Source organism: Parasteatoda tepidariorum, chromosome 6 (assembly GCF_043381705.1).
Source record: "Parasteatoda tepidariorum isolate YZ-2023 chromosome 6, CAS_Ptep_4.0, whole genome shotgun sequence".
NCBI classification, from domain to species: domain Eukaryota; kingdom Metazoa; phylum Arthropoda; class Arachnida; order Araneae; family Theridiidae; genus Parasteatoda; species Parasteatoda tepidariorum.
The window spans coordinates 41,519,287-41,542,009 of NC_092209.1; the positions used below are offsets into that span (position 1 = coordinate 41,519,287).

Genomic DNA, 22,723 nt, shown 5'->3' on the forward strand with positions numbered 1-22,723 from the left:
AAAAAAAAATTATTTTCCCTAAAAATCCTCTAATAACAACATGAGAAAAAGACTAAAAATTCGTTAAAACTTACCTTCACCCATGAGCTTTGTTAACTATTTCAATACATGATATAAAACATTCAGTGCCTAAAATAATATTTACTTTTCACTAATAAAAGGTGAAATTTATACCACTCATTAAGATATTTAACAAACTTAATTTCAAATTAACACCTTAATTAATATTCATTTAAATATTAATTACCATATAAAATATATAATTTTGTGCATTATATAACAGTTCACACTTTTATCATGAGATAATAAACTACTAAATCTATATAGCAATAAAACAGTACTCATAATAAAATTAATTCTTAAACAAATTAAAATATCAATACCAATAATGAACAAATATAATACCAATCATCTACAAAATAATACCAATAATAGCAATACCAACAATATCAATACCAATCATCTACAAAATAATATCAATACCAACAATATAAATACCAATCATCTACAAAATAATACCAATAATATCAATACCAACAATATAAATACCAACAATATCAATACCAACAATATAAATAAAATCAATAACAATAATCTACAAAATAAATTTCCTTTAAAAATTAGTGTTCTTTTAAATAATCAAAACAAAGCATCAAAAACGTTACGTCATCATTTAAAAGAACAAACCGCAAACTTTTATTTAATAGATATTTCTTCTTTCTTTTCTCCTGAAAAAAAAGAACCTATCTTCCTTTTTTTTTTTTTTTTTTTACTTTGTTTTGGTTTGGCCGGCCGGCCCAAAATTTAAATATTTAACATATTACTTGCATATTTTAATAATTGTAGGTTTGATTCTGCATTAATTTCTGCAGGTTTGATTTTGCATCATTATTTTCGAAATCCCCGCTTCGGATTTCTAATTCAGAAATACCTAACTTATTGAACGTATTTACATTGTAGAACTTCATAAGAGCAACAGATTTAGGTATACGTTTACCTATCTTTGGTATTTCGACGAAAACTATTTTGAAAACGAAAGCGATGCAAATTTGCACTACATCACTATTTTCGGTTCTTGACCGAAGGCATAAAAATGACGACTTCGGGCCCCATAGGTGGGCCGCCACTATAATAAACCAGGCTAGCTCTCTATGTTATTTTTATAACATTTTAATTAATATAAAAAATACAAACACAACACTAACAAATATCAAACAACATTTTCGTACTACATATACACATCTACTTGTAAAAAAAAACGTTCTACAGAAGAATCCGAGAGGATCATGCGTGAAGTTTTCCCTAGCTCCCTCTTTCGGGCAAACCAGGCATTACAGGTTTTTAAATACTGATGTTGTGTTAAAATAGAAGAAAAATTAATAATTTTTAAAATATGTTAACATCAGTGTGAATCAAGCAGTCCGAAAATGTCACAGCTAATGGGATAAAGTCACAATAATTCTAGAAGCTGGCTCCTATGAATTTTTTCTGTTTCCTATAATTTTGCAATTTAGTCAGTTTTAGTTAATATTTTTATTTATATGTGATAGTAATTCTCTAAATTTTCTTTATAGAATTATGATACATCTGAGTCCAAACTTCGTCGAGAATTTGAAGTTTATGGTAATATTCGAAGTGTAAGTTCTTTTGACTTAACTTTTTATTAATATAATTTAGTCATTCATAAATTTTTATTTATGTTTAAGATATTTTCCTATTTACAGCTTTTTTAAGAAAGAAATTGGTTGGAAAAAAAAATAAGAATTCTGTTGCTTTTAAATTGTTTTTTTTTTTTTTTTTTTTTTTTTTTTTTTTTTTTTTTTTTTTTGTAATTTACTTCATGAGTTTAAAATATTTTCTATATTTTTGGCTTCTCTTGTACATATTAAACAGGGTACGTAGCGTTTTTTAAAAAAGCGCTTAAAGGTATTTATTTTCCATTTTAGTTTTAGATTTTTGTTCTTTAGAAGCCTGTATAGGTGCTTTTTTTTGTGTGTGTTTTTTCTAGTAACATTTTTGATTTCTATTTTCAGCTTTTTTGGTTATTTTCCAAACTCATCCCTGTGGTATGAATCAAAATAGAGTTCTAAAAAAATTTTTGATTTTTCGAACAAATTGTTCTAAAATTAGGTGGGGAGGAAAGGATTGAAACTAGTTTTACAAGAGTTAATCAATGTGCTAAGAAAGTTTTTGATTTTGTATTTGCAGAAAGTTTTTCATGTGTTTGTCTATATATATATATATATATAATCAGCAATTATCATANTAATTATATATAGTAAAGAGATTAACAAATAAAATTAAAAATAATACATTTTATTTACTGCACATAAGCTACAAGTGCAACCCAAAAAATAATTTATCTATATATATATTCAGGATCTCCACGCACCTGTAAAGTCATGGATTTCGGTATTGAACAAAATTTGTCATGAATGATTTTAACGAATGATTGATGATTTTAACGATTTTCATTAATGATTTTTTTAAGAAAATCGTGAAAAGTCATGGAGTTAGGTTGCCGAAAAATCTCATTTTTAAAATGGAATTTACCNAAAAATAGCCCCCCCCCCGATTTCATGGTGCTCTGAATATCTGAATTTGTAACAAAATTTGCACTCACAGTCATATTTGAATAAAATATAAAATGCTCTTTGAAAATTATGGTGTTCTTTCAAAAAGATGAAAGAAAAGACCTTATTTCTACATCGAATTATCTTTTAAACTTCTGAGATTTCAGAATTTTTGTTTGTTATTTATTTTTTTTATCAATTTAAAATTCTAGCTGAAGCAAAACAGTCATTGGTGATTTTTTTTTATTCCGAAATGAGAGCAGGATAATGAGAAGTATTTCTCTCCTTCCCGATGAACAAGAAATGTATCTTAAGAATGTAATTCTGAGGAAGAAAATTATTTGCTTTTGTATTTTTTTCAGCTATTTTATTGCTTCAACTCTTTCTTTACTCTGTTTTTAAATTTAAAATCTATAAATATGAAGATGCAGAGTATAGCAGTTTTGATTATACCTATAAATTCAATTAATATTATTATAATGCTTTTTTAAATTTTTTGTTGTGTTGTCAGAGAAAGTAGTAACTTCGTTAAGTCATGAATTTGAAAATCTAAAATATAGCAGATACCCTGTATATTATAAAAAATATATTCAAAAAATTTTATTGGTGCACATACTATAGTTGTGATTTTTTAATAAGTGCTTATAAGTTTTTTTTTTCTTTAAAAATTCTTATTTTTTGTTGAAAAATTTAGCTATGTACCTTGCTAGAAAAGTTATTTCTTTTTTTCAGCTTGTTCTTGTGCATGATCAGAATTCTGGTAAGCCTCGAGGGTATGCTTTTATTGAATATGAGAAAGAAAGGGACATGCACAGTAAGTTCTACTTTAAATTTAGCAACTATGTGAATTTGCAATTTTTCAAATTTTTTGAAACATCATTTTTTTTTTAAAAATTTAAATTCATTCAGTTTGAGATTGAAACGAACATTTCACGAAATTGACACTCATAGGTAGGTTAAATTCAGAATACCAGTAAAGGTGGGTACTTAGCTTTTCAAAACAATTTTAGATTCAACACTTGTATCGCTTTTAGGCAAGTTACAAATCTTAAAATACTAGTGCAGATTCACCAGCGCTTAGTAGGATTCTATGAAATATGACAAGCTGTAAAGTAATATACTGTTATTTGTAATGCATTGTATTAAAAATATTATTTTCTTCATTATCGGCAAATATTTAGTTTGTTTGTGTAATTAATATAAACTGCTGTTAAAAAGTCTTAAACGTCATTGTATTTAGATATTTATAACAATAGTTTTCATTTAAAGATATTCTCTCATAATTAAGTTAGTTTATTGAATCTATAGCCTTTATGTACTTTCTTTTTTAAATTTGGTAGCTAACACATCTCATACTTTTGATCTTAATTTTTATTGTTTTGGTTTTTGTTCATATAATAAACAAACTACGTCAAATTTAAAAAGATTTTGTCTTCTATTGAACTGCAATGTTTGGTTTTAACTGAAAGTATATCTAGAATCATTATAAAGTAAGTGCATTAATTTCGGTTTTTTAAAACAGTTTGTCAAATTTGAATCTATACTAAAACAAACAAAAAACAAATACTGAAATAAAAATATTTTTACGTGACTTACTTTTTATACCAATGGAAGGTGATTATTAATCCAATCATTTTTTTTGTTGTATCAGTTTCATTTAGCTTTCAGCGTAATTTTATGTTTAAAAAAAGCTTAAACTACTCAAGAATTTGTAGATGCAAAAATGTCATCGTAAAATCTCTTATTTATGTAAAAGTTTAAAATTTTAATAGTTGGCTAATTATCAAGAATCTTTCATATATTAATCTCAAAATATCTTTCATACTTAAATTTTTCAAAGGGAATTTATACAGAATTTCGGTGAATTTGGGACTCAGACCTTAGCTTGTTAAAATTTTCGCATTCATTTTCTTCTAATTCAACATAAATGGTTTTTAGTAACTCTTTCATTATCTGTCTGTTTCACACCCAAAAATCATAACAAAATAGTAATTACAATACGGAAACTTGTCTTGTTTTAGCAGAGTCGTACTATGTGTCTTGTTGTCTGCACTTTTATTTTGAGGTATGTAGACTGCCGATATTGTGATTTCGTTATCGTTGTATTAAGGAATAAATTAACAATCGATTTGTCTTATATTCCATAACAGCCCTCCATTATGGCTGATGCCTACTACAGTACCGATTTAGAGAACTTGTCCTAAATTTCTAAGGAATGATTAGGTTTGTATATGTATGGTAAGCTGGTTTGGTAAGAACATTTCTAATTTGTTTTTTACCATACAAAAGAAATTAAAATTTGCCTGTATTGGCTTTCTGAATTTGGGAGAGGGAAATTTTAGGCTATTGCCTTTTTATTGACCCTCTGAGCGTTGAGCAACTGGGCGAATTTCTGTAGACTGTTTTCTTCAATGCGGATTTTCAAATTCAAAAAAGGAATACGGTTTGTATTGCAATGATGCAACAAAAGTGGCAACAACAAAAATTTGGGGTAACGCTCGGAGGGTTAAATTGGAATTGGTATGTAAGTTTAAGCTGAGGTAAGCAGCATTGTGAGAAATGGAATTTTTTTATATTAGTATTTACGTTTCAAAAAGAAATCAACTTTGTCTGAATGAGTTAAGTTCTAATTTGTTCTTGTATTTGAAAGTAATTTTTTTTTTTCAATTCCTATTTATATCATAAAAAATATTGGCAACGTAATCAAATAAAAAATCATTTGACGTATTTTTTATTTGAACTAAGTTCTTAATTGCATAATTCCAAATTTCTTTTGATTGAAAAATTACTTTTCTTTAAAAAAAAAAAAGATTTGGGGGTTTTAAAGTAAAAAATTCTAATGTGTTACTTTTGTTTAGTTCCTTTTAGTCTTTAAATATTATTCTATTATATAATATAAATCACTGTTTTTTCATTTAACCCTTTCCAGCGCTAAAAATTTTTATTTAAAATTTTAAACAGGCGCACGTACTTGAGCTCCATGCTGTTTCAAAAATGGTGTTCAAATAGTTTCAAATTTTTGATGGTTAAATTTATTTTAATTTTTTAGCAAGTGTTACCAGGCTGGCAACACTGCGCTGGAAAGAGTTAAACATGCTTTAGTCTAAAATTGTATTTTTTTTTATGTAATTTTGTCGTTTCTCTTGTCTAATTTCTTATTACAAATGAATGAATATTCATAGGAAAATTGTCTTCTGTTTGTTTATAGTAATTGTCTATCCATGTTAATAGTTTATTTAGATACTATATTTATGATGCCTTTTTCACTGGCTGTAAACAGTCTAAAAAAAGTTTTTTTTAAAATTTATGGTAAATTTTCAAACTTTTTGTACTCTTATTTACAGTTGTAGTGAGCTATTGTTAAATTAGTAATAGCTAGGAAGATTTATTTTTTGACAATAACAAAGTTAATTGAGTATCTATTGTTCAAGACTTTTAAATATTCTATCATATGTTTTTAGTAGAAATATTTATTTTTATTAAAAATCTTTGCATAATTGCTCTGAAATTATCTGATTATGAATTAATATGTTGTAGTATTTTAGGAATTTCACATTTTGTAACAAAAAAAATTTTTATGGTCTTAAAAGTCTTTTTTTTTTTTTTTAATGAAAATTCCATCATAATTCTCATTTAAAAACTTAGCCCTACTTTGATCCAAGGATTTATAACTCCTAAATTTTGATGTTTTCTTAACTTTTTTTTAATGAAAAGAAAAATTGATTCAATAAGCTGCAAATTTAGTTTACGCAATCAGTTCTAGAAGGCATAAAACTTGTTATTAATGTTTATTTTTTGTATTTTTTTTTCTTCCCTTACTGCATTTTCTTTATTATAAATTCCTTCATACTTATTTCTTTGAAATTATGCATGATAATCAAAAGTATTTATTACATCTTGATAGTAGTGTTTTAGTATGATTTTGCAACTTCTGCAAAATTTTCATCATTAAATTAATATTTTATTATTTTTAACTTGTTAAGCACTGGAACACTTTTGCTAAAGAATAACTATAATTCTTAACATTCCTTTAATTGAAATCAACTAATGTTCATACTAGAAATCATATGATTAATTTCAATATGATTCTGCACAAAAGTAACTGTATAAAGTAAGAGAAAAATGTATAATTCTAAATAAGCCTTTTAACTTAATAATCCTATCAAGCATTCCTGAAATTTAAAAACATAGCCGGGCAGAATGTTATCTTTTAGTTTGTGCTTAGCATGTTAAATAGCTAAAGCAGATAGAAATGTAATGTATAGTAATAACATATTTTACTAATAGTAATGTCTTGTTATAAGAAGATCTGAACTTTCATGGGGATTTATTCTTTGGAAACAAGTTTTTAGGAATTTTAATTGTGTATTTTCAATATTCTCTCTAAAGCTTATCAGTTAATGAGTCTTAATTTAAATCTAAGAAAGATGTTTTTAAAAAATTACTTAGTATTTTTATTTTTAAAAAGATTATAATGCTATCAGATTTAAGCTGCAAACCTGGGTTAAAAATTCTTTTAGCATTAACTTTGGCTCCATATAATATTTAGCTTTCATTTAATAAATATATTCGCAGGTATCAATGGTAGTTTATCAGTGCAAGTGTTATAATTCTTGTATTTTAATATTTATTATTGCATTAAATAGTAACTATTAAACTTGTTGTATACTCAAGTATTCCTTCAATATGTGCTTGAAAAATGATATCCTAATACTTACATTAGTCCTATTTTATAAATCAGAAAATAAAGCTTGTTATCTTTTAACATTTTACTTTTAATTAAGATACTGAGTTTTCCCTGTTGAAAATAATTTATTCATATTTACAATAGTTAACCTTTTGTACTCAAACATTATAAAGCATTTAGATAAGGAGAATTTTAAGAATATCTGAAAACTAGATTAAAAATTTTGTTAGAGCATCAATCTAACGATTCAAACTTGTAATTCAGAAGATTCCTTGATAATCCAAATTAATAAAGATCCCATAAATTTTAGAGGTATATTTTTATATTCAGATCATATGTTTAAAGGGTTAATTTTAAAGTTTTAATTGTAATTATATTAGTATGAATATTGCAAAATAAGTTTATAGGTTTAGAGTTTTATTTCTGGAGAAGTAATGAAACAAATTTATTATGAACAATGCAGTAACTAAGCTTGTCAAACTCTAGAAAAGTTGTTTAAATGCAAAACAAAATTTATTTCGTTTTTGTTTGTTTGTTTTTTCCCCGCTATTCTTTTTTTTTTCCAAAAAAAAAAACATTTAAATTTTTTTTATTCATGTACAATTTCTAATATTTTGTTCCTATATTTTTTCTGACTAATGTATAGTTTAGTAACATTCAATCCAATAATTTTATAACTCTAAACATATTAGCTTATTTTATATTATATTCTATTTTATTTTATTTTGAAACTTTTTTAATTTATTTGTGTAACATTTGTATTTGATGTGTGTGAATGAAGGTAAAGTAAAAGGTTATTATGGTAAGATCTTGGTAAATTAATAAAGAAATAAGAGGTGTGTAAATATGGTAAGCCTTTTTTTCATTTTGAAAACGAAAACTTACACCTCTTGGGTTCTATGTAAAGAAAGTTTGAGATTAATTTAATCGCAAGGAAGATAATACTCAAGAAATGACAAAAATATTCAAGGCTTTAAAGACATACAAGGAGTTTCTTCATTTCTTAAATTGCTTCTATGCTTTTATTTGGGTAAGTTCGGTAAGTTTTTAAATTAATTTTTCATACATGGGAATTCGTTAAGTTGATATAATTAATTACAAAAAATTTCAGGTTTTTAAATTATTAAAAGTTTATTTGACTTTATATTGATCGTAAAAGACTTAATCACTTATTTATTTCTGCAATAAATTCATTGATTTGGGAAAGAGATATTTTGGCGATAATTTCAAAATTGATTTTAAAAGAGATTAAAAAAATTTATCTGAGATTTAAAAAATAATTAGTTTCGCAATTAAGCAGTGCTGTAATTATTTTTCAATCTTTTACAATCATAGATAGATAATATGATGTAATATTTTATGACTTGTCAAACTTTTACTTGCAAGTGTCCAAAAAAAAAACTAAATCATTCGTCTAAATTACCATATGGATGTTCGGCGCAAGAGAAATCTTTACCTTTCATAAACACATACATGTGTAGGGGGCTCTACATAAATATTGTATCTGAATAATGTTACATTAGGTAAGGTTTGAAACTTGCGATAAAAATTGTAAAATTTTAAAGATTATTTTTTGTTCATTTAAAACTTCTTCACAATTTTTTCTTAAGTGTTCAAACCTTTCTTGGTAATTTTTGTTCAATATAAGTTAAAATTGGAGCCCCCATGCACAGCTACTTTTACTGTAAATTGAAGTTTTGCTGTTTCCTCTAATGTAAGTATTTCAGGTAAGAATTTTGAAACCTATTGGTTTCATAAAATATACTTTTTATTGATTGTTTCTTTTTCTTTTGTTGCGTCTGTTTTCAAATGTAGCTGCCTATAAACATGCTGATGGTAAAAAAATTGGTGGTAGACGTGTTCTGGTTGATGTTGAGAGAGGGCGCATTGTCAAAGGCTGGTTACCCAGGAGATTAGGTATGCTATCCTACCCCTAGTGAATTATGCTCTACATGTTTTCAGTTACATTGAATTTCTTGTGTTACATTTCTGTATCAATGTTTAAGGGTTTTAGTGATGTAAATCAACTAATCATTAATCAGTTTATGAAAGTTTATCAGCTTTTATTTTTGTAGTATGGAATAAACTATGCAGCTTTAAAGAAGAATTTAATTTATATTACAATCTTTAAAATGTAAGACAGATAAAAAGTAACATGCCTGTTAATTTCATTGACTTTGTGTTTGGCATCTTTATTAGACATTTCTGTTTAATCCCTTATAAGTAGCAGACTGAAACTGCAAATCTTGCCATTAAGTCTTCCCATTTAGGCAAAAAATATGTGATATTGTTATTTAATTTTTTTTTAAAAAAAAAATTATTGTATAATTTTAATGAACATTTCAACAAAGCAAGTATTTTTGTATTGTAACTGCAACCAGAATTCGCCTGTTAGTATCTAGGCAAGAAAAAAAAATGATATAGAGAGATAAAATATTATTCCATAGTTTAAATGAGTGAGTCAATATTTTATTATCTTTAGTTTCTTGGCTACATAAGCCTTTTCAAATGATATAAATTAAAAACTTATGTTTTTAAAAAAAATTAAATAATGATTTAAATGAGAATGCTAGTTATGAAGTATTTTTATCCATATGGTTTAAAAACTTTATTTTTGCTATTATTATTAAGAAGAAAAATTTGATTAGGAAAAAATTATTACATCCTGATAAGCATATGTGTTTTTCTTCACTATGAAAATTATTATTAAATCAAAAGATAAAATGCCAAAAGGGTATATGAATTTTTTAAGACAATAATAGCTTTTGTTGATTACTTTTTGTGGTACTAAGCAGCTAAAAAAAGAAATGTCATATTTTATTTATTTTTCTTACATAATAGGAGGTGGACTTGGTGGAACTAGAAGAGGTGGACCAGAAGTAAATGTTAAACATTCAGGGCGTGAAGAGCCAAGAGGAGAAGATCGTCATTATATGTTAGTAAATCTTTCTTAGTAGCTTAAACTTTTATTGAAATTTGCTCATTCTGTTTTCTTTCTCTTTTGTCTCCCTTCCGTGTTTCTTAGAATTTTCTGGTCTCCTTGAAAACATTCTACAACTGTATTTTTTTTACAACAACAGAAGAGAATAAAATGAAAATCTCAGGTCTTGATAAATTTTCATTGTTGTCTTCGTTACCAATTCTTAGAAATGTTATCGAGTAAAGTTAGCAATCTATATAATTTTAATTGAAAATAAAAAGTCATTGAATTGTAAAAATAGCCAATAATCCAATAGTTTAGTTCCAGTGTGTGGTTAACAAACAGACAAACCAAAGATATAATTATTTTGCAGAAAGTCAGTTTAAAAAAGGACAGGAACAAACTTTCTTTAGTCTGCTTTTCTTGCGTTATAATTGAAAGATTTGTTTTGACAAACGTGACGAATTGCATTATTTCTTACCTTTCAACTTGAAATACATTTTATTGTTAATTCCTTAAAAATATGAAACAAGCTGTCAATTGTTATTCGTAAAAGGTACATCAGTGGAAGTTATCAGTGCAGTATTGCTTCTTAGGCCGGCCGGCCTGTGTAGGGGGCAGGGAACTGTCCTTGCATCAGAAAGATTCTGGGTTCGAATCCTGAGCAAGGCATGAATGTTTTTCCTTCTCTGTACTATCTGTCCTCACTGTGAGAGCGAGGTTGGCCCATCTATTATGCCCAACAAAATCGCCTTGTATATGCCTGAATAGACGAATGTTAAAACAGGTGGGCATTGGAAGAGAAGAAAAAATATTGCTACTTAGTTGCTTACCTCTTCTCGTACATGCCACTCTTCTGTCCTAAGGATGGAAGGCATCTTGAAAAAAATTCTGATTGCATCTTGATTGTCAGAACTCAGACTCATAAATTATAAATATCTATTTCTTAGAAATAAGCATTTTGCAAATTATTCAGGGTGCATAGCGTTTGTAAAAAGTCTTAAAGGTGCTTTTTTCAGCTGGCGTTTTTAAAAATTGCTTTTTTCCGAGTAATTTTTTTTCCCCTTCAGTGGTATCTGGTGGGTCCCATGCATTTCACGAAAAATTGGGGGTTTGCTACGTAATCATTCACGCAGACTTCATGTCGTACCCACGTTATGACTTGCGCATGCGCTCACACTTGAAACAGAAACCCCGAGTGCTTCAATTCGGATAGAGAATATCAGATCCTTATGAAATGTTTTTCTTTTTAATTTATTTTAATTTTGTTCTTGTTTATTTTACTTCTAACACTTTTTTTTGACGTAGGGGGTAAGAGTACTTTTGTTCTGAGTTCAGGGTCAAGTTGAATTCACTCGGTGATGTGGGAAAGTACTGATTGTTTCGATTTACGCCCGTTTTTTTTTTTTGTTTTTGTTTTTTTAACGCTAAAACTGTTTATAAAAAGTTTTTGTTTTTCATTAATATCTTTGATTGAATATGAATTTTTTGAATGCTTGAAAACTTTTGTAAAGTGATTGAAAGATTTTTAAAAAGTGCTTATTTTTGATTCAGAGATTTGGCTACGCACCCTGTTATTTATAAAGAATTGTATTTTGCTAAAAGAGTATCTATTCAAAAAAAATTAGTGTGCAAAAAAAATGAAATTACTCTAAGTTATTAGATGCAGGATTGGATTATTTGCGGCTTCGAAGACAGATGCAGTTTGTGGTAATTGGACATAAGCTCAGACTTGCAGACTTTCACACATTTTTTCTGGAGACTCCTGATTTCTTGCTGCATCTTCAAATATCTTAAATAAAGCTAAACTATTTATAATTTCACATCAAGTCCGATGGTCGAAGGGCTGGTAGATCAGTACTACAATCTTTGAACTTACACTAATTATATTTCATGTGGGATCAGCTGATTCAATGTCATAAATATAAGGGTTAAATGAATTATAAAAGTACAAATTTATAACTGGGGAACTGTCCACTGGTATAATGGCATTTAAAGTTTATTTACTCGTACTGAATTTGTGGTTTTTAAAACTTTTCAGTCCTCATTTTATAAAAAAGAAAAACCAATAGTGTACATTGAAACACTCTTCACTTTGTTAGCAAATACTTTAACAAAGTTTGTTATTTGTCGTTTCCATAAGTTTGATTCATCTCTTGCATTTTATTAGAAAAAACTTTGAAATTAATAATTGATGACTGAATTGTTAAAGTGCTGAGTTGAGGGGCGTTACTATTAACTAATTTTCTTTAAACAAATATGTTCAGCTGCAATACTTGATATTTTTCTTTTGTAATTATTTCATTTAATAAATATGTAATCCCATTAAAAATTTGGATGAAATATTGCAGGTTTTTGTTTATTCTTAATAAAATTCCCAGTTTTGTAATTATTACATATTTTTTAGTCTTTATGATGCTTGGATCGTGTTTAATTTTCATTGTGTTCTTCTGCATAATTTCAACCCATCTTTATGAATTCAATTTTATAAATAAGCTCACCGGACAAAAAATTTGCCACCCTAGTGGGCAAGCACTGATGAATCGTTAAGTTTCGTTAGATGACGCTGTGATCAAGTAGGGCTGATTGTGCTCCGGAGATCGAAGGTCCAGATGTTTCAAAAATATCATCGATCACAGAAGTTTTCAGAAATCAAATTTTCAAAGGTGGAACTTAAAAACACAGTTTATTTTATTTGTTTGTAAGGGAGAGCCAAAGAGATACTTTATAAGCTTATATTATGATTAATATTCATTTTTTATCAGTAAACAGTTGTTATAATCATGAACTCAAGAAAGAAAGGCATATTTGTACATTTTAATTACTTCTCCAGGTCATCATAGATATGTGTAAATAGTATAGGTATGTGTAAAATTTTAAATATATTTTAAGTAAACTAAGAAATATTGAGAAAAAGGGGAAAAAAGCCTTGGTCAAAGTTTTTTCTAATTTTTCAATTTAAACTGTCTTTTTTTTTTTAACTCAATTTTCCGGAATTTTGACTTGGGCTCACAATCACCCCTGATCAAGTGATGTGCTCAACTGCGAGCACACTGCTTCAGCGTGATCAAAGATAGGTAGCTGTCAATGAGATTTTTCGTTTGAAGCGGAAATTGTGTGTAAATATGGGTAAGTGTAAGGATGTGATAGAGTGCTAAAAATGGGCAATTGTGTTGGGCCGTGCTCATTGTCATACGGTGAATGAAGTTGCTGGATTTGTTAGTGTTTCGATGCGGACTGTTCAGCGTGTCTACAGGCAGTGGTGTAACACACGTGGTCACGAAAGACGGCGTCAGAATTGTGGTCCAGGAAAAATCTTGCGTGAAATGGAACGGGGAGGTGTTTCCCGACTTATCAATCAAAATCGCTTCCAATCCCAAAAGGAATTGCTTCAGTTTGTAAATGAAGATCATCCCAACGTGCTAGTGAGAGATTTATCCTAAGGGAGATGCATGGAATGAACATTTGAACATATCGTAAAAGGCCATTGCTCATGCAGGCACATAAAGCTGCGCGACTTCAGTGGGCCAGAAGTCACCGAACGTGGACAGTTACTGACTGGCGGAATGTAACATGGTCTGAGGAATCGCGTTTTTACCTTTATTCAAAAGAAGCACGTCATTGAGTGCTACGAAGAGCAGATGAAGCATTTCATCCTGACGGTGCGAAAGGTCAGGTTCAAGTCGAAGACGGGTCTGTCATGTTCTGGGGGCTTTTTTTCTCGTTATGGATTGGCCCCCCTCACTGCACTGGCTACCTAAAGTGAACCAACATGCTTATTTGAGCATTCTGGATGATTAGATGTATCAACATCTTCACGAAGAGTGTGTTGTCGATACCCCTATTTTTCAAGATGGCAGCAGCAAAGTTCATCGGCCTGGAAGAATGTGACTGGTTTTATGAACACTCACACTCAATTAGATCTCAACTGGCCTGCAAAATTACTTGACTATATCCCCATTGAAAATTTGTAGGATATTTTGGAACAACGGTTAAAACGCCGAAATCAGCATCCTCGCAATTTGATGGATTTGAGCGATAAAATCCTCAGCGAAGGGCCTATACTGGATTCGACGGACCTGCTCCATGTGGGCACATTTCCTAACCGAATCCAGGTATTTATCGAATTCAGAGGTGGTGTTACACGCTATAAATGATGTTTTTCATGATTTCTCTAGGGGTGACTAATTTTTTGTCCGGTGTGCTTAATAATAAGCATATAAATTCTTTTGTAAGTAATTATTTTCATTTAAATATAATATTTCACTCATCTGTTTTATATTTTGGCTGCTTGTTATTGATTGAAAAAAGGGATTATTGGTGCATTGGGTTAATAATTAATAGTGTTTTTTTTTTCCTTGAAAAATTAAATTATGTTAAATGTACAAAAAACAGCCTTGCACTTTTTTATGATTTGCACCCATGCATCTCTTCACCATTGAAAATATTGCCAAGTCTTATTTTTCATGAGTTGTCTACTTCTATAGGGAACATGAACTTCTATACTTCTATGAGTTGTCTCCTAGGTTACATACTAATCAGGATTTTCCTAATGTTTGAAACCTTTAAGTATAAAGATGTTTATGCTCCAAAGTACTGCTTTTATTTATTTTTTATAATTATAAGCTTTAAACAGTTTTCATATTAAAACCATAAAACAATTTTAGTGTATGTCTTTGAGGTTTTTTTTTTTTTAATTGCAAATGTAGGTTTGGTTTATCTTTAGTCTGCAATTTCAAGGTTTTAACGCTTGTCTTATCAAAAAGACAATCCCATTAAAAGTGTTCCAAGTACATTTTTTTTTTAGATTTTCAGCATAAGTCCATATAGCTTTGACTACTGTAGAGATGTTTAAAATTCCTTTCCTATCATACTTTTTTTTTTAATTCCTATTAAAAATTGAGAGAGTCATTTTAACCTTTACAATTTTTTTACAGGGAACGTGAAAGAGAGAGGGGAGAACGAGAGAGGAGGAGAAGTAGAAGCCGAAGTCGTGAAAGACGCAGGAAGAGTAGGAGCAGGTACAAATGAAACAGCTTAATTTGGTTTTATTTGTTAAATGTTAAAGTTTTATAGATTTATAGTTCTCACCTTTCTAAATTGTTGATTCGCAGAAGAAGAAAAAAAAGGATTAATTGTTGAGTATAATCCAAGCAAACACATTCAACAGTTTGTTTATAAAAACTGCTCACTTTTAACCTTTCATGTATGATAGAATGGCTATCATTTGTTAAAGATTAGTTAATGCTTTTTATTGTGTATTTTTCCAAACATGCTCTATATCTATTAGTAATTTACAATACCAATTTAAGGGAGAAAATTTTGGAAAGCATAATTAACCAGTCTATTCTTTTAAATAATCATCTCCAAAATTTTAATTTTATTTTCCTCATACTGTCATAACAATTTTGTCATATCTCTATCCTGTTTAAATCATTTGATATAACTAAGTGTTGATGCAACTGCTAAAAGTGTATTATTGTGTTTAGGAGCCGTGAGCGCCATCGTGGGGATCGACACAAGAGGGAACGATCCAGGGACAGGGAAAGAGTTCGGGATCATGATGCTCCAGTTAAAACTGAAAATGTGGATGGTGCGGCTGAGGTAGCCCCAGATGCTGAAATGCCCCGCAAAGAGCGGCGTAGGAGTCGAAGTCGTGACAGAGATCGCAGGAGAAGGCGAAGTCGCAGCAGGGACCGAAAACGCAGGGAAAGAGGAGGAGGAGATGACAAGGATCGAGATAGTCGCCGTGAACGTGACAGAGATCGTGGTGGCGATCGAGATGAACGAGTTAAGCCGACATCCTTCCCCGAAATGCCTATGCCTGAACCTAGCCAAGATGACTTCAATAACTCTGGATATGAAGCAGAATATAATAATTATAATAATAATAGTATGGAAGCTAATAATTATGAAGGGTATTGAGGAATTTTAATTGGTCATTTCTGTGTTAATGGTGTTTAATCATTAAAATCATACTTTCATTTATTTTTCCAAAATTATCATTCATTAAACAAAACATTTTATTTTCCTTATCTAGATTGCCCATGTGTCATATTGCTATGTATGTCTAATGATAAAAATAAATATTTGTTTTACCATTAAAGATTGTCTCAGTTTGTGATTTAAACACTTTCTTTTCTCAATAAAATCAACATGTAAATGTCTTTTTGTTAAAAAAAAAAAAAAACATATGAAATAATGTATTTAAATTATAGAGAAATACTAGTTCAGCCTAAAGTAGTTTATTTTTGTCAAAAAAAAATCAGATATTAATTTATATGTTCTTCATTTCATGTAAATCATTTTAAGCTGATAGAATAGTTTTGAATTAACTATTAACGTTTGAAAGAAAATTTAACTTCATATTTTGCTGCTCTTATTTTTTAACACTTTACATCAAATTGTAAATACAATATATCAATCATCTTATTTTTTCTACTGTTTTATTTATTATTAAATCTTATTTACTTAGATTATCTTCGTTCGAAAATTTCGCTGGAAAATGTTTCTTTTTGTGTTTCTAAGAATTTAAAAAATTTCCTTGTCCGAAGATTATTACTGTTTGCGTGAATTATCCCTGCCTTTCTTTTTAATGCAAAAACTGCGTGAAATATGAAATTTTGCACTTTTTCAAAGGAAATTATAGATAACATAATGATGTGAAAATGTTATTGATGCGCAGATATTAGTTATGAGTTAATTCAAGTATGAAGTTTTATTTTGCTGCATTATTTAAGTGAAACTATTTGCAGTAGTAAGTATTATATTTTCTTATAACCACGTACTTTTTTATATCTGATAATGAGCAATGCATCTTTGTTTAAAAATCTATTTTGTTTTCTTCTCATTGGCACGACAGCCCAGGATGAGCCTTGGCCTTCTCAACAAGCCTATGCCAAGACATTCTTCCCTTAGCCAAGGTTCTCCAGTTAATTATCTTTAAAATTTGTAGGTCCTTTTCAAGGCAATCTAAAAATCTTAGGTTTGGTTGTCCTCTTTTTCTTGTACCTGTTGGCCTGGCACAGAAAACATTTTTGGTTGTCCTGTTATCCTCCATTCTTATAATGTGGCCTACCCATTTAATCCTTTGAATTTTGATAAATTTAATGACATCAGGTTCTTATATGCTTTGTAAAAGCAAATAAAAACTGCGTGTTTTTTTTTCTTTGATAGATCAATCTATTCTAATATAAATTGCGTCTTACTGTGGGTATGCCTTTAACAATGGCTCACTACTCCATAACGACCACACAAGTATACACTCATTATTTTTAAAGGGGGGGGGGAAACGCTATCGAAATCTTGCAAATGCGCAGAACAAAAAAAAAAACTGATTACTTGAAAAAATTAAAAGTTGTTTCCAATGATTATATTTACACTCCTCTGCTGTTTTCTCCTGCAATCAGGTTCTGGTATTTTATACATCCTCAATCAACACTTGTAATTTCTTATAGTGTTTTGGTTTTCCTTTCCTTTTATGTACGCATTTTTTTATTTGTATTAGACAAGCATTCTATGAATATATATATTGAAAGTGGTCTTTGTGAAACATCCTGCATATACTTAGTGTTGCCAAGATAAAAAGAATGAACTATCATCTAATAAATTGCATAACACCTTCCCTTTGTTTTCAAAATCACACTACTTTTTGTAAATTAGTATTTTAAATACAAGGAAAATTCAATGTAAAAACTTTATTTTATAAATCTAGCAGGCTCCATCCTCATCTTGAAATTAAAGTAACATTTAGAATTAAAAACTTATTCTTAGGGAAATTACTACACTGGTTATAAATTAGAAAAATCATAAAAATAACCATAATTCCAAAAGTAATGCATTATATAATAATGTTTTAAATAGCATAAGTATTAACCAGACAATTGTAGGGCTACAGAAATTAGCATATGAAATCAGATGTTCGGAATAAAAAAAATACCTTCAGTATAGAGTATAAGCTCTTGCAGCAATACAGTGATGAAAGTGCGAACCAATCTTCTTGCAAAGCTAAAGCAGTTGTAAAGATCTCAGGATGAAGATTGAGATGAGAGTAACTACATGCCTTCCTAAAGCATCCCAAACGTGCTAGATAGGATTCAAACTCTATAATCGTGCAGGCCACTGTAAGAGCTGAATTGTCTGCTGCTGAAAATAATCATCCTGTGATACGAAATCCTCACTTATTGCACAAGCATACGGGCGCACATTATTATCAAGGATGTCTTTATACATGGGAGCATTCACAGTTCCACGTGGGAAGACATGCAGGCTCCCAAAGAGATACCACCCCATACACAGACACTGCCTCCTTGGTATGCATCTCTTGCACGGACGGATGATATGGGGTTCTATACAAATCAAGCAACGCCTACTATCGCTTTAGAAACTAAGCCTGGACTCATCTGTGAAGAGAACAGCCGTCCAGTGGACATGTTGCTGCGCCCACCTCAAACGTTACTATCATGGCGTGGCACGCAAATAACTGGTCGTCTAGCGAACAAACCACGTTTAAAAATCAACAAAATAGATGAACACATAGCTGAACTATGTGCAAGTTTTTTCAGAGATGCACTCTCTTGTCATACGTGCAACTACTTTAAAACCTTTGATTTTGAGCTCATCAAAGACAACATAAAACATAGCCCGGCTTTTTCCAATCCGATGGAGTTTTGTCCCGTAAATTTTGTAAATACTTGTATATATTTTTGCACATTTATTATGTATTTTTCCTATTTCTATGTGGCGACTGTGCATTTAAAAAGCACGGGGGTAATACCTCCAGGGGAGGCGAGGCAGTCTGCCACAAAAACCTCTTCTTTCTCTTAAATTTGTTTAATCTCGCTATTTCATTTTAATTTTCTCTCAGTAAATGTTACTGAACCTCAACTCCCACATTCAGTTGCGCTACAGCGATTTATTATTTATTCCCACTCAGATGAATTAGCATCAGCCCCGCTAGGGGCTCTAACTAAGATAACCCCCACATATGAGTATTCCAGCTCGAACAGTTGACGAGGGCAGACGTTCGAGCTCGACGATCAGCTCTGACGCTAGAGACACTTACCATATCCTTCGCGTCACGTCTAGAGCTGTATCACGGTGATGTCTTACAATATTGTAGTTAGTTTTACTTATATTCAATAAATCTATTAATATGCATAATATCAGTGCCTGCATGGATTTTCATTCTTCAACATAAATCAACACGCCCGCTAAACTAGTATATGTTCTTATCATCCCTTGGATAACTTGCTAAAAATTTCACAGCCAAAATTTTAAGTCTTTTAACAAGAATTTATAAGTATTAGCTTTATATTATGCATAATTCCACCAAAAAAAAATCAAATTTACTCTTATTTTGTGCCAGTTCAGCAACAATTTCACTCCACCCCCTCCCCTGTATTAGTAGAATCAAAGCATTTCTAACTATACTGAATACACCGAGAATTCTCTGTTGAATCTTGAAAAAGTTAATATCTTAATCTATTAAGTTACTTACAATTTCTTTAATTTTAATATTTTCGATGAAATAAAAACGTTCTAACAAAATTCTTGGCAAGAAGACATGTGGTTTTTCGAAGGGACAGTAAAATATGATTGATATTTCTACTTAAACAAACTAAGTAGGTTTAGAATTTCAGAAAGAAAGAAAAAACGATTGCTACATTTATCTCCCATCATTCGATTGCTTTGTAATAATGTAAGACAGATTTTAAACGAAGTATGAAAGAGAATAAAAAACTTTTCTAATGTCTAATGGCATTTATAATGAAAATCTGTATAAAAAATACTTTATTTGTTGTAATTACTTAGTTTCAATTGTGCGCTGTATAAAAACAAATATTGAGAACAAAATTCTTATATTAGGTAAAGAATAAACATTAAATGTAAAATATCGTTAAATGAACATTTTTATGATGTTATTTTTAACTTGGATTTTTTTTTTTTTTTATTAAAATAAATTTTTTATCTATTAAAATATTTATGTCCGTCGCAGGGTTTACACTTTCTTAGATAAATATGTGTCCCAGGATCATTAAGTATGAGACATTCGCTGTTTCTGTTATTTTAACACTGGACATAGATTTAACTCTATTTTATTATTTTTCATTGAGTAAGTAATAATCTTTGAGTTTAGAGCAGTATAGCCACCTTCATGTGTTATGATATTCTGTACTTTTACTCAAATCAAGATGTTTGAAATATAGAATAGATGTAGTAAAAAATAGAATAGGTGTAGAAATAAATAGGTGTATAGAATAGGTGTAGTAGGAAAGTTTTATGAAAATTTTAAAGAGAATATAATATATTGTGGGTCTCAGATTTGCATAATGCTCTTCTCTTTTTATTTAATTTATCCAAAATAAATAGTATATAGAAAAGACGCTACTGATAAATAATTGGTTTGAAATATTGGATTTTTCAAAAAAATACTTATTGCTCTGTTTCTTTTAAAGTGATTACCTTATTAAAAATTTAAAAAAAAAATCATTTGCCACAAATTGAATGTTTTCTTACAGTATTCTGTAAGTTTCTTCAAATCAAAACTTTTGAGTAATTGCCGATGTTTAATCTTAACTTTTATAAGCTTAACATGTAAATCTATGTAACAAAAAACACCTTATTTTGAAACTTTATAAAGTAAAATTTCTTTTCAACCCGATTTCAATGGAAATATTACTGACTTTGAATACTTATTTCATTTTATGTATTTAATAAGTTCATTTTTAATTTTTTTAAATAACTTAAGTATTTTAATTTTACATTATATATTACATTAAAGTATTTAAATCTGAGCAGACTTTCAGTTGTCAATCTTCACCTTTTTTTAATTATTGTATATTTACAGCTTAGATGCTCGAAAAAAAAAAATTTTCATTTTCTTACACAGTTATATGTTTAGAATTATCACTTTTGCAATATTTAATATCTTTTCATTTTTGATAATAGTTATTGTGTAATAAATATAACAATGGGACGATTACAAAAACCATAGAGAGAACTAATTTATGAAATATATTGGTACTTCAAATCTAATCCAGGTTCAGCCCTTACATACAACATCATATATAATTGAATTAAATGTAAGCTTTCCTCCAAATGAATAAAATTCTTTGAGGGTGTTTTTTGAACTGGTTAAAAAACACCATTTAAAAATAAAATAACTAAATCATTTTACCAGCAAAGTGTGAAATGCAGGAAAGAAATTATCATCAAAAATTTAATAAAATGTTTATAAGAGGAAAATACAATATACGATAAGAAATAGTCCACTAAATTAAAATATAAGTGTACTTAAAAATATACTAAAAATTTTGCAGAGAACGAGAGTTACAACAAAATTTGAGCACATCATAGTAAACGTTTCTTGACTGAAATGACGATAAAGTGTTTCATTTGAGAGTTAGAACTACTCTTAGAGCACATTCTATCCACTGGTTGCATCTTATTTCAATCTTAAAAAGGCACCCCCAAAATTCTAGGAAAATGTCCCTGTGAAGCATTTATAAACAGATTCAAACAAACAAGTTATCTTTCCCTACTTCCTGTAGATATTCCCCATAGATATACACTCCTCAAAAGTGAAATTGCAACACCAAGAAATAATGCACGTAGCGTCATGCAAATTTCAGGTGCGATAGTAGTGAGATGGATATGCAAATGATTAAATTTGCGCACGCATCTGATCACGTGGTACGGGTACGCATATTCGGGCTATAAAAGCCAGCAACTTTCCCTTCTCATAAACGGCATCTGAGGTTTTGCGTAGCATTTGCGACTTTCGAAAAAGCGTAGAAAATGCCTCTGAGACGTCGGCGAGCTCAATACCATCAGTTAACGACCAGGGAACGTGACAGTATTATCGAACTCCATGAACTTGGTTTGTCGCTGCGCGCAATAGCAACTCGTGTTGGGCACAACGTGAGTACCATCCAACGTTGTGTCACACGATGGATTCAGGAAGGACTACGTGCACGCCGAAGAGGAAGTGGTGTGCACAGGTGCACGTCAGAGCGCACAGACCGGCGTATTCGCCAGTTGGCTATTCGAGAACCTTTCTCCACGGCACGTGCCATCCGAAGACGGTTGACTTCAGGAGCAGGTGGATCTGAGTCCACCCAAACCATACGCAACAGATTGCATGAAGTACAGTTACGTGCACGGGTATCAGCAACAGGGGTGCCGTTGACCGTTTTACACAGGGCTAGACGCCTGGCGTGGTGTCATCATCATCGTACCTGGACCATCCAATAATGGCATCGGGTATTGCTCACGGATGAATCTCGTTTCTTTCTGTGGAGAAATGACAGCCGTCGACGGGTATGGCGGCGACACGGAGAACGCTGCGAACCAGCCTATTACGCCGGGCATCATGGTTTGGGGTGGCATAATGTTTGATCGCAGAACGCCCCTGGTACACATTCACGACAGTTTGACAGCTGACCGCTACGTCACACAAGTTGTGTATCCCGTTGTTCTGCCCTTGTTGCAGGGCGCACCCAACACGGTATTCCAGCAAGACAATGCCAGGCCGCACGGCGA

General features: G+C 30.1%; 2 protein-coding genes across 2 annotated transcripts in view; both read left to right on the forward strand.

Moving 5' to 3' along the window:
* The window catches only part of LOC107438959 (small ribonucleoprotein particle U1 subunit 70K), a 33,193-nt gene extending 16,907 nt beyond the window's left edge, over positions 1 to 16,286 (forward strand). The window contains exons 5-10 of the mRNA XM_016051386.1: positions 1,575 to 1,637; positions 3,306 to 3,387; positions 9,076 to 9,177; positions 10,102 to 10,195; positions 15,118 to 15,201; positions 15,670 to 16,286. Coding sequence (XP_015906872.1) covers positions 1,575 to 1,637; positions 3,306 to 3,387; positions 9,076 to 9,177; positions 10,102 to 10,195; positions 15,118 to 15,201; positions 15,670 to 16,105 — 861 coding nt within the window. The 3' untranslated portion in view covers positions 16,106 to 16,286. The remainder of the gene's footprint in view (positions 1 to 1,574; positions 1,638 to 3,305; positions 3,388 to 9,075; positions 9,178 to 10,101; positions 10,196 to 15,117; positions 15,202 to 15,669) is intronic.
* Positions 16,287 to 21,979: 5,693 nt separating this feature from the next.
* Positions 21,980 to 22,435, forward strand: LOC139425811 (uncharacterized). The gene has a single exon (XM_071181772.1). The coding sequence runs from the start codon at positions 21,980 to 21,982 to the stop codon at positions 22,433 to 22,435; it is 456 nt and encodes a 151-aa protein (XP_071037873.1).
* The last annotated feature ends 288 nt before the right edge of the window (positions 22,436 to 22,723 follow it).